Source organism: Arachis stenosperma, chromosome 1 (assembly GCF_014773155.1).
Source record: "Arachis stenosperma cultivar V10309 chromosome 1, arast.V10309.gnm1.PFL2, whole genome shotgun sequence".
Taxonomy (NCBI): Eukaryota; Viridiplantae; Streptophyta; class Magnoliopsida; order Fabales; family Fabaceae; genus Arachis; species Arachis stenosperma.
This window is the reverse complement of record NC_080377.1, coordinates 14,274,694-14,287,623: the sequence shown is the minus strand read 5'-3', so window position 1 is coordinate 14,287,623 and position 12,930 is coordinate 14,274,694. Positions and strand designations below refer to the sequence as shown.

The window sequence follows — 12,930 nt, the reverse complement described above, 5'->3', positions numbered from 1 at the left end:
TCTTTTACTGCTTCTTCTTCCTCGTTTTCTTATTTCGTTTTCTTATAATTCTTCTTGGGAGAAAAAATCAAATAAAGAAAAAAAATACATAATATTGCAAAATTAATAGAAAGAGAAAGAGGGGAAAAATGCAACAACAACAGTAATAAAAAACAATGATGAAGATGAAACACGCAAAAAAAAAGAAGAAAAACACAAAGAAGAATGAGAAGAAGAAGGAAGAGGAGGAGGAGCAACGTGAAGCACACTATGAAAACCGTTGAGTAACGCATGTAGTTTGGTCCAACTTCGATGACTTATAAACCCAAATAACTTGTATGTGTAGCACTATTCATAATTTGAATTGGTATAGATTCTATGTTTTTTTTAATAATTTCAGGTGTAATTCAATTCATTTTAAATAATGAAAGATTTGGAATAATTTTTTTTATAAGAATATTGAAGATAATAAAAGTTTTTATAAAATTTTGTGGAGATTCTAAACTAAATAAAAAAGGAATTAAAAATTATGATCTAAAAAACGATACCATCAGAAGAATATTATTGATTTGGAAGATATGATAATTGATAAGCATAACTGGAGAGTGTGCAATTTTTTACTCCATAAAATCTATTATTTTTTCTTACTTCTCTCTTAGTTGATATAACAGCGAATTCTAATTTGCCTTTTTAATATAGAGCTCAAAGCTGATGATTATATCAAAACTCGAAAAGGAAAAATATACAAGTGCGTCAAAACCTCAAAGGAGGTTTGAAAGACACACATGGACGCATGGATTCTTCCTTCTGATTTTAATTTGTCCATGACGTGCACATACAACCCAAGGTATTCTTTGCTTTCAAAAAAGTAAGCCTCAAAGTAACGCGTCCTAAATAAAGGATGAGAAAGTGCAGAAAATCAATTTTTATTAATTAATTATTTTTTTGAATTATAATATTTACAATCTAGAATTAAAAATTTATAATTTAGAATATAGAATTTAAGAGAAATAAAATAATAAAAAAATAAATTGAGTTAGCTTCTAAGCATTGCTTATATAATATATTCGAAACCAACTTTAACAAACTCATTCTTCATTATTCTAACTAGCTGGTGGCTAGCTTTTGGGTATTGAAGGTTAGGAACAAATTTGAAGAAAAGAGACCTGTGCGTGGCCTCATTATTCCTTTTGGTTTAATTTAATTAGCAGGCGATTAGACCATCAATTAATCATCTATCTGGTATCCATCAGCAATCAAGTACGTTGAGCTGTTGCGGCAATGGCACTGAGCAACAATGTGATAGGAGGCATCAACTTGGGGGCGGTGCTGCTGTCGATTCCAATAATTGGGGCCGGGATATGGCTGAGCACAGAGGTAGCGGAATCGTGTGTGAAGGTTCTAGAATGGGCGGTGCTTATGTTGGGGATTGTGATGATGGTGGTGGGTCTGGCAGGATTGGCGGGAGCATTATTGTGGAGAGTCCAGCAGGTGAGGGTGATGATATTCTACCTGGTAGCCATGCTGGTGCTAATCGTGTTGCTGCTGTGCCTGGTGGTGTTGGTGTACACGGTCACCCTTAGAGGCCACGGCAACGTTCAACCCAACCGTTCATACTTGGAATACCACTTGGATGACTTCTCGCTTTGGCTTCGTCGAAGGGTTAGAATCTCTCGTATCAAAACCTGCCTTTCCAAAACCAATGTGTGCGCTCGCTTGAACCAAAGTTACCGAATGCCTCAGGACTTCTTTAATGCGCATCTGACACCCATGCAGTCAGGGTGCTGTAAGCCACCAACAGAATGCGGTTACACCTTTGTGAATCCAACGTACTGGATAAGCCCCATCAGCACGGCAGCAGATGCCGACTGCACACGCTGGAGCAACGACCAGATGCAGCTCTGCTACAACTGTGACTCCTGTAAGGCCGGTGTCTTGGCCGCCCTCAGAAAAGAATGGAGAGCGGCCAATCTCATACTCCTCATTACTTTGCTTCCTCTCGTTGCACTCTACCTCGCTGCCTTCTTTGCCTTTCGGAACGCAAAAACTGACCAACTCTTCCGCAGATACAGGCAAGGATACACCTAGTTAGACAACTACTTTAATTTTCCCACGAGATCAGAAATGCATCTTTGGTGCGTGCTCCTCAACTAAATGTATCATTTTGCTTCTAACATATAATTATTACATCATATTTAGCATAGTGATTGCATTATTATGTATTCTTAAAACAAAGGAAATTGAAGAAATGTTAATCATAGTCAATTAAACGTTGCACCAAACATCAATTTTCGACTATATAAATAAAAGCAAAACTACATTAATTTTAGACTATGACCTATGTTGATATGCATGCTCTTATATATGCATAGACTATTACTCTGCAACTTGTGTCTTGGATGACAGGATGACAATGGGATTCTGTAAGTGTGAGTATCAATCAAAGATAGTAATGGAGATTGGGCAAAAAATTACTCTGTAGAATAGGGGCGAGGAAGAAATTTCAGAGAGTGAGATGAGAAATGGAGAATCGTCTCCGTCCCTGCTCTCCTATATTAAGATTGTCACCTATATCCATGGCCATGGTCTTAAATTTTAACTGCGGGTCTGCGAGCATTATATACTAGGGATGGTAACTTAGGGGAGTATAGTGATTTTTCGATAAAAATATGGAAAAGTATATGGAACCAAGAGTTATAACTTATAAGCTAAAAACTAAACAAAATCACATTAATTTATATTAATAAAAAAATTTTAAATTGATTAAGTAAATCTAATTAAAACCTATAAAAACTTTCATCTTCTCTCACATTAACCTACTCACCTTCATTAATCATACAGAGACCCCTCTCTCAATGCAATCGCGGCGTTTTCTCTTACGCCGGTTAGCCCAATCAACACTCTAAACGTCATTACGATCAAAATCTCTTTGCCGTCAACTATGATGACCCTGCATCGTCTACTTTAAACCTCCTCTCATTGTTCCTAATCCACCAAAACTCTATTGCGATTGTTGATCCGGAAGGCAAATTCGTCGGAGAAATCTCACCGTTCATGCTCAGTTCTTGTGACGAAGCTGTTGCACCGGCACTGGCCACACTCTCAGCTGGGGACTTGATGGCTTATATTGATTGTGGTGGACCTCCGGAAGACCTTGTGCAGATTGTGAAGGAGAGGCTGGAAGAGTAGAATCTTGGTGCGGCTTTGGAGCTGCTTGGAAATGAAGGGGGACTTTCATCTTGGTCATCGTTTTGTTCAAGTTCATCAGACGATGATGCATCTTCCGGAAAGAATTGGAAGTTTGGAGGGTACTCGGCGAGGGTAGTGAGGAGGTAAGAGGCCATTGTTTGCTACCCGTAGAGAGTGAAAGGAGTCCTTGAACAATTATAGAAATATAAAAAAAATATTTATTTAATATGAACAAAACATCCTAATATTTAACAAAAGAAATATCCAGTTATATTTTAGTAAAAATAATTAAATATCTATAAAATTTAAAAAAATTATGAAATTCTTAAAAAAATAGAGACATTCACATTTGTAATACAAAAATATTCGAAAAATATATAAAAGAACATCTATTTAGTATGAAAAGAAATATTCTAATAGTCACAAAAAAAAAAATATTCTAATACTTAGCAGAAGAAATATCCGAGTTAATACTCAAATTGGCCCCTGAAATTTGACCTCTGACTCAATTTAGCCCTCAAAGTTTCAATTGACTCTAAATGTACCCTGAAATTTTGCCTCGAGCCTCAATTTGGCTCTTCTGGCGTTTTCCGTCACCGGAGAACTGACCTGGCAAATTTAAATGACACCTGGCAATCTAAAAACGACGCCGCTTTATTGTTGGCGCCGAAATTGTTAGAAACGACGTCGTATTCCTTAGGAAGGGGTTAAATGAAAATCTAAACACTAACCACTCCAAAGGTGAGACTGAGTTGACCCTTTCTCTTCCTCCACTTCCTCTCGTTTTCCTTCCCGTCAGAGAAGCACCATGGATGTCACAGTAATGGAGCTTTGAAGCTTTTCTTACTTCTTTCTACCCCATTGTGAAGATTAATTACCTGGGAGTCATCTTTTGAAAAACAGGTTAGTAACAAAATTGATGCTCTCAACTATCGTGCTTTGTTTTTATGAAAATGTTGGTTGTGTGGTGTTTTTCATTTTTTTCACCCTACTTGATCAGTGAAACTTTGGGAGAATGTGGTTGATTATGATTGATGATGATAGAATTCTTGTATGTTAGGGTTTAATTTTTTTGCATGTGTGTGACTGTGATCAACTGAAGCGTTCAATCCTTTATCCGTTTGAGCAGTCTTTAATTCTTCATATTCCATTTTAAAATAACAATTATACTCCTTCATATCCCATTTTAATTTAATTGTTGATTGGATAATTTCTTGTAAAAATAAAATATTTTTTGTACTGAACATTGTATGCATCAATGACCACCATGAATGTTTAAGTGATAATCATGAACTGAGGATTTTGTATTTTGGCCAGTCATTGCAGTGTATTTAACTTTTGATTATTGTTTCGTTAACAGAGTTTATGCTAATTTTTTTCATTATGTTCGTCTTATTCTAGATATTCTTTTTTTCCCTTATCCTGGCATAGTTTTCTACAGATCCTTATCACATTAAAAAAGGAGCTTGTTTCCATATTTTCATCTAATGTAGCAGAACACATAAATTGTTAATATAGGACAATTCTTAAAACATTTGTACAATTCAGGGACTTAATTAGAAATGTTTAAGCTGCAAGTATCTAATTGAAAATTTTGATTTAAGAACTTGATTATGAACTTTTAAACCATAGAAAATTAATTGAAATTTAGTGAAACTATAGAAATTTCTAGAATAAATATACCTTTTTCATTTCTGTGATTCTAAATACCATTCTTTTTAGCTTTATGATGATTATGCTATGTTAAGTATCAATAGTCTAACATATTAGACTAATTCTAATGCATACTATTTTGTACAACAGGTTTCAGGATCAATTTTCCCCCCTAAGGGATTATTTTGCAATAAATCTAGCAATTGTTCCTACTTGTAGAGTGAACGAGTGATCATAAGAGGCAGGCTCTCATAAAACTCGAGTGGTTCTTCCACTTACACAATCTGATCTGAAATTGGGTTTCAGTTTTACATAAAAAAATTTTACAAAGACGTGAGTACATATAATATTTCAAGCACTGTTGTATAATTGAGTCTGAATTTCATTGGAGATTACCTGGTTATTGTAGATCCTCCTTCAAACCGTAATTTCTTTTTGTAATATGTTATGCTTTATATGCAATCATTCAATGCAACAAAAGAATATTTTCTTTATTTAAGTTATGTTGGTACTTAATGGATCCGCTGTCAATGTCATTTTTGTTATCATTGAAGAATTTGATGTAAATTATTGAAGCTGATAGAAGGCCCGATGGAGTTTTGCAATTAATATTATTCAACCAAAGTCAATTATTCTATTCAGCTTAAACTCCTATATGCATGTGAAAAACTCTTCTTTTTTTTTTTTGTATCCTTGGCATTAAGTAGTGATTTTGACACATTACCATGTAATATAACATTATCAATACGTATGTTCTCTAACATCATTTCAGTATTATTCTCCATTACCATTTCTTCTTTTTATTTTATTTTATTTTATCATGATGATTATCTTCTCCTAATAGGTGCTTCATTAATATTAGTTGACTTCAACTCTTTACATATCAATTTGTTAAATGGAAGAATGTGCTCTTTTGGTAAAAAATATTTGAAGAAGTTTGAGTAAATGGGAATTATACCGTATCTTTAACTTTTCTTCTTAATGTTCTAATTTGAATAATTTCTCCCATTAATCACTTATGATCACTTTTAGTATTCCCTTTAAACGGAACAATTATATATGTAATTATATTCAAATTTTGTTGATTTTACTTACTGTATTTTTTCATGTTTCATGATTAAGGATTGCATGATACAAATTGAAATTAGTGTTGTTGTCAATTTATGATGCATATGATCCGATTCACGATGATTCTGATGGAAACGACTCTTGGAAGTCTGAAGAATTGAAAACCCCCTCAAACTCAGATGAGGAGTGGAGTGATGATGATGATGCTGATGATGTGCACCCAATCTTCTCCGAGGGTGGCCGATTTGGTGAACTAAAGCTACAAGTTGGAATGAAGTTCAGTAACAAGAATGAATTTATGGATGCTGTGAGAGAATTCACCATTCAAGAAGGTAGGGAGATTAAATTTAGAAGGAATGAGAGCTACAGAGTCAGAGCTATTTGCAAGTGGACAATGGGAGAAGATGAGGATATGGTTAGATGTCCATGGGTTGCTTATGCATCCAGGGATTCTGATGAGACATGCTGGCAAATAAAAACATTTAAGAATGAACACATATGTCCTAGGATGAGCAAAAACAGAGCAGCCAATAGGAGATGGCTTGCTGGCAAATTGGTAAAGAAATTGAGGAGGTACCCGAGCTTAAAGCACAGTGAAGCTAAATCATATTTCAGGAGAAGGTGTGACCTAGACCTAAACAAATCATCACTAACCAGAGCTTTAATGGACGCAAGAAATATTGTTTACGGTGATGCAGCTGCCTAGTACGGTTTGGTTAGAGATTATGCAGAAACTCTACTTAAGAGTAATCCTGGTTCAACAGTAAAGTTTAGTACATATCTACAAGGGGATGATTCTATATTTGAAAAAATGTATGTATGCCTGGATGGATGTAAGAAGGGTTTTAAGGCTGGCTGCCGCCCACTTATCAGACTTGACGAAGCCTTCTTAAAGACTCGGTTTGGGGGACAAATACTCTCAGCAGTGGCTTAGGACGCCAACAACCATATATATCCAATTGCGTGGGCAATTGTTGATGTTGAGAATAAAGAGAATTGGAGGTGGTTTTTGGACCTGCTGCTTGATGACTTGGGTGACTACATGGCTAACAAATGGGCTTTTATGTCAGACATGCAAAAGGTAAATGAGTAAATATATTTGGTGAATCAATTCATACTTGCTGTAAGGACTAATATTAGTAAGATTTATTTGCATAATCAATTCATACTTGCTGTGAGGACTGTGATTAGTAAATGTATTTGCATAATCAATTTATACTTGCTGTGAGGACTGTGATTAGTAAGATTTATTTGCATAATCATTTCATACTTGCTGTGAGGACTGTGATTAGTAAACACATTTGTATAATCAATTCATACTTGCTGTGAGGACTGTGATTAATAAATGTATTGCATAATCAATTCATACTTGTTCTGAAGACTGTGATTAGTAAACGCATTTGTATAATCAATTCATACTTTCTGTGAGGACTGTGATTAGTAAATGTATTCGTTGCGAGGGCTAGTTTGAAGTCACTTAATATATTTTGGGGGGTCCGTTTGAGGTCACTTAAAATATTTTGGGGGTCTGTTTGAGGCACGATAATTGAATTTTCATGTGTTGCTGGTCCAGGGTTTGGCTTCAGCAGTAAAGGAGCTTATGCCCAATGTACACCATCGATTCTGTGTCTGGCATCTATGGAAGAATTTTAACAAACAATGGAAAGAACAGGAGTACAGAGGACTATTATAGGAGTGTGCTAAGGAAACAACTCGCCATGGTTTTGATCAGAAAATGGATAGGTTAAAGAGACTGAACGAGGGAGCTTGGGCATATTTGGATAAGTGGCCTAAAGAAGCATGGACTAGGGCATATTTTCGACACGATCAAAAAATTGATAACATTTGTAACAATGCCTGCGAGGTTTTTAACTCGAGGATCAAGGAATACAGAGCTAAGCCTATAATCACCTTGTTAGAGGAGGTTCGGATGTTTGCGATGCGGTCCATTGCAAAAAACAAGGTCAAGTTATCCCACCATGTTGGTAAGCTCCCACCAATCCAACATAGTAGATTGCAGAAAATCCGGAAAGAATCTCAAAAATGGACACCAATCTGGAGTGGAGATGAAGATTATCAAAGATTTGAGATCCATGGTTGGCCTACCAACATGGCTGTTGACTTGGAAAAGAGCATATGCACTTGTAGGTTTTGGCAAATAACAGGTACTGAGGTAGCCAATAATTGCTTAAACATAGTTTGGATTAGATAGTGAGTGGTTTGTATTCTTTTAATTAAACATAGTTTATTGGATACTTTTTCATAACATCTGTCCTTGTAGGAATGCCGTGTGTCCATGCATGTTCAACCATCTCCAAGATAAATCGAAATCCTAAGAATTTTTGTCATCATTGGCTGACCATGGAAGCTTATAGAGATACCTACAAGCACTCTCTCAATCCAATACCCGGACAAGATCTTTGGGAGAGAAGTGAACAAAATAGGCCTCATGCACCTAAAATGAAGCGAAAGCCAGGGCCAATAACCCAAAAAAGACGGAAGGATGCTGATGAAGAGTCATCTAGTGTTAAGAAGTCAAAAACTGAAACCAAGTTGAAGAGGAAATACAAAGAATTCACATGTACTTATTGTGGTACGAGAGGGCATACAAAGAGGAGTTGCGCTCATAGAAAAGCTGATGACCTTGCTAGTGCCCTTGTTAATGCAGCAGCGGCTGTTGTTGCAAAAGAAAAAGGTTCTAAGGCTGGAGAGGGTACAGATCCAGCAAACGCTGCTACTACTAACACCCAAGCTGCTGAGATTAATGAAAATACTTCATTAGCACCACGTCAAGCTATTGCTAATGCAAATGCTTCAGAGATTGTACTCACCCAACCCACTTACTCACAGCCAGAAAATCAGGAACAGGTAGTGTTTGGTTTCTAATATTTGATTAACTGTTAACTAGTTTATATTGATTTATAATACACGAGTAAATGTTGGGTAGATCTAACTGATTGATACTATTTGATAACAAATTGATTGGTTTTTGTTGGGTTGTATTGGTCACTATTTCTGTTCACAATTTTACTAGGTCCCTCTATCAGACCCACCTCCACCTCCACAACAGGTGACAAGGCCTCAAAAGTTACAATCTAAGAGGAAAACAACTTTCAATGTGGACCCAACGCTAGGAGCAAGTTCTGGGACAGCTGCACGCTTGGCAGAGTTTATGACATTCGTCCCCACCCCAAGCTTCAAACCACCAACAACAAAATAGAAACCGCTTTGCAATGTTGACTAGAAGTTGTGTAGAACATATTTTGTTGAGAGCATTTGATCAAACTATGCTCTTTTGATATTTTGTTACTATGTTATGTAGAGTAATCTGTTTTGGTTTAGGATATTTGAAACTATGTTATCTAGGGTATCTAAGATATGATACAGATACTGCTATTGCTAATGTTGTGATATTGATAATGATTAATGACTATGAATTACTTAATGAATTACTTATTTCTGGGTCTTATGTCAAGTACAAGAACCACACAAGGTTCTATTAGATTTTCTTTTGTCATAACATCTCATCTATTTATATCTTTTTCACAATTGAACTATACACTTAAATTTATTCACTAATGGAAGTGCATACTACATATATAGTTATTAGAGCCAGCTCCTGATCTTGTCTTCATATACAGACTCATAGCAGCTTCATATATAATCTCAGTTTTAAAGAATTTTACAGGATATATCATTAGCAAAGAGAACATAAAATTCCATTTCTATTTTCTCATTAAATACATAACAATGATTCATTCAAATAACTGATATACAGTTACATATATTTGATCACACCTAATCCACAAACTACAATCACAATTCCAAAAATAATAACAAACACAGACAACATAATATTCCACATTTTTAATATTTTAATTTCAGCTTCAACTGCACTAATTTTCCATCCCATAGATATTTTGCAATGGTTTTCACTAACTGAACTTTCATTTCTGCCAACTATGGCTTCTTCTTCTTCAACATCTGCCCATTTAAAAAAGTCACACCATCTTTTACCGGTAGTCTACAACACAAAAAATCCAAAAAAAAATTGAGAGGAAGAACAGCTACAAAATCAACAAGCATTTGAGAAATAAGACACAATTAACTTGCAATAATTCAACCAACTCACATTATAGTTAGAGCATCCATAGAATGGTCTTTCTGGATTGGAACCCGTCCCAGACCACCGAAGAATAGGACGCAACCCACAACCGCATCAATGCGGAACCTTCCCACCTCTGTCACCGTGTGCGTTCTTCACCCAGCCACTATGCAAACAAGCTCTACCAGAACTACCTGAGCTTTGACTGCTGCTTCGCAACATTCTTCTCACCTCTTTGAGACACTCTTCGATTTGGGGAAATTGGAAGTTCTAGGTTTTATTTGAAATTTTTAGGGGTTAAATTGAAGCCTTCAAACATTTTGCCATGTCATCTAACTGCTAGGGTGCCAAGTGTCTACCAAATTTGCCAGGTCAGCTCTCCGGTGACGAAAAACGCCGGAAGGGCCAAATTGAGGCTCGACGCAAAATTTCAGGATACAATTAGAGTCAATTGAAACCTTGAGGGCTAAATTGATGCGGAGGTCAAATTTCAGGGGCCAATTTGAGTATTAAAAAAAAATTAAAAAAAAATTAAAAAAAATTATGAAATTCTTAAAAAAATAGAGACATTCACATTTGTAATACAAAAATATTCGAAAAATATATAAAAGAACATCTATTTAGTATGAAAAGAAACATTCTAATAGTCACAAAAAAAAAGAAACATTCTAATACTTAGCAGAAGAAATATCCATATATATTAACTCGTAGAGATTTTAAATTCTATTTGGCTGATTTTTGGCTAATACCCTTTTGGTTCCCTAGCATTATTCTAAAAGAATTTATGTAATTAAGAAACGAATTATCTAAGATAATAACACAATACAAATATATCTCTAAATATTAAAATTTTAAAAATAAAACAAACATCGTATGAAAATTATATATTAATATTAAATACTAATATTATTCAAATTGATTATTTTATGTATGTATAATTTTCTTTGAAAAAAATTTCTTACAAAATAAAAATAATTATGTGATGTGTACATTAAATATTAACTATTAAATTAGTAATCGATTTAAAATATATATTAAAAATAAATTAAATAATATATATATATATATATATATATTTATCAAATAAATACGTAATAACTAATTTAATAGTTAATTTTTAGTATGGATATAAAATTTTTAAAATAGGAAATATCAATTGTCATCCCCACTCCAAATTCATGTTAGGAGATCTTTATTCATGTTAGGAAATATCAATTTTTATTCATTTCCTATCTTCAAATATTTCTACGGATACCCTAGTTGTGATGTGTACAACTGCTATGCTTGCAGGCTTAGCTTGCAGCGTGAAAACTGTATTTGTATCTAGAAAATCAGTTTGTCGGATATTGCACAACCTTCATGCAATTTCGTGACAGTATGCAATGGTTGCATTATAAGTAGAATTTTATTTCTTTTTCAAATATATATATATATATATATATATATATATATATATATATATATATGAATAACAAATATTAATAATATCAATCTAACTAATTATATTTCCTTAACCGTTTAAGGACTTAGCTATTAAGAATAGAGAGAAATAGTATCCAATAGTAGTGTACAAAATTGTATTGCTGTTGTTTTTTTTATTAATTACTAGTGGTTTTTTGTTATAAGTCTTGAACTTCAATCATCACTATATATATATATATATATAGTAAATTTGGCTTAATAAAAGTATGTAATTCTGAAATAAAATAATGTTTGATTACTCTTATTACAAGTCTTTGTTTTTGTTTTAATTTTTTCATTTCATTCAAATCTATTATTATTCTTTTTTACAGAGTTAAATTTACTGTTATTTTTTACCTTTTCTGAATCTTTGATGGTATCAAGAACTTATTGCTTAGTTTTAGCTCCACAATAGAAATAATTTTTTTTATTCAACAAAAAAGACCTTCTCCTCAATTGTTAAAAAATTAAATGAAGATAACTACATGGAAGTATCTTGCAATTCTCACTATTAAAAATCTTGATTTTAAAAGTCATCTTGACCCTTCCAAAATTTCTAAATAATTTACAACTGATGTTACTAAAAAAACGGTTACAAAATCTGAAGAATACAAAATCTAGTGCCAGAAAGATAAAACCCTCACAATGCAAGTTGCTTCCATGACTAATTCTTTCAAGAGCAAAGTGATTCACCTCTCAAAATTCTTAAGGATGGGCGAATATTAATTATTACTTTCACGCAGTCTTCTCTGCTCATGTTCAAAGTTTCAAGAACTAATTGAAATTGTGCAAGAAAACATATTTCACTGCTGATTATTTGTCCAAAATTAAAAGAATTGTTGCTATTTGCTATGGAATATAAAGTGCCAGAAGATGATCATCTTCAGGCTATTATTGAAGGTCTTTTTGAAGAATATGTCATGTATATTTCTTCAGTAACAACAAAGAGAGGTCTTATAAATAATAATTATCTTATTTAATTTAATATCTATAATAATTATATATATCATATCTTATAATAATTTAATATCTATAATAATTTAATATCTTATAAATAATAATTATCTTATTTAATTTAATACTAAGAAAAGAATAATATAAAATTATCTTATTTAACTTAATATCTATAATAATTATATATATCACATCTAAAATTATATATTTATTATGTTTAATATTATGTATTTATTTTAAAAATAATAATAAATATTAAATAAAATAATTATAAATTCATTTGAGCTTATTTTTCGTTATTTACCAAATATTTCTGTTAATTAATAATATATACAAATAATTCTAATTGAATACAACTTTTTCAAATAACTTAAAAAAAATCAAATTTAATATTAATTTGAAGATTTTTTATTAGATTTTTTTCGTACATAAAAATTAATTCATTTTAAAATCAAATGGATATGGGAAATGGGAAGTAGTTACTAGTTAGCATGAGGCAGGTATAGGTTATGTATGCTTCG

At 33.2% G+C, this 12,930-nt stretch overlaps 1 protein-coding gene across 1 annotated transcript; it reads left to right on the top strand.

The window, feature by feature from the left end:
• Positions 1–1,201: 1,201 nt before the first annotated feature.
• On the top strand, positions 1,202–2,134 carry LOC130947106 (protein TORNADO 2-like). Its single transcript, XM_057875915.1, has one exon. It carries the CDS (start codon positions 1,261–1,263, stop codon positions 2,065–2,067), a length of 807 nt encoding a protein of 268 aa, XP_057731898.1. The 5' UTR covers positions 1,202–1,260; the 3' UTR covers positions 2,068–2,134.
• Positions 2,135–12,930: the final 10,796 nt, after the last annotated feature.

What these genes read in the sequence shown, in the direction of transcription:
- LOC130947106 (XM_057875915.1), top strand. Translation starts at nt 1,261, where the DNA reads ATGGCACTGAGCAACAATGTGATAGGAGGCATCAACTTGGGGGCGGTG.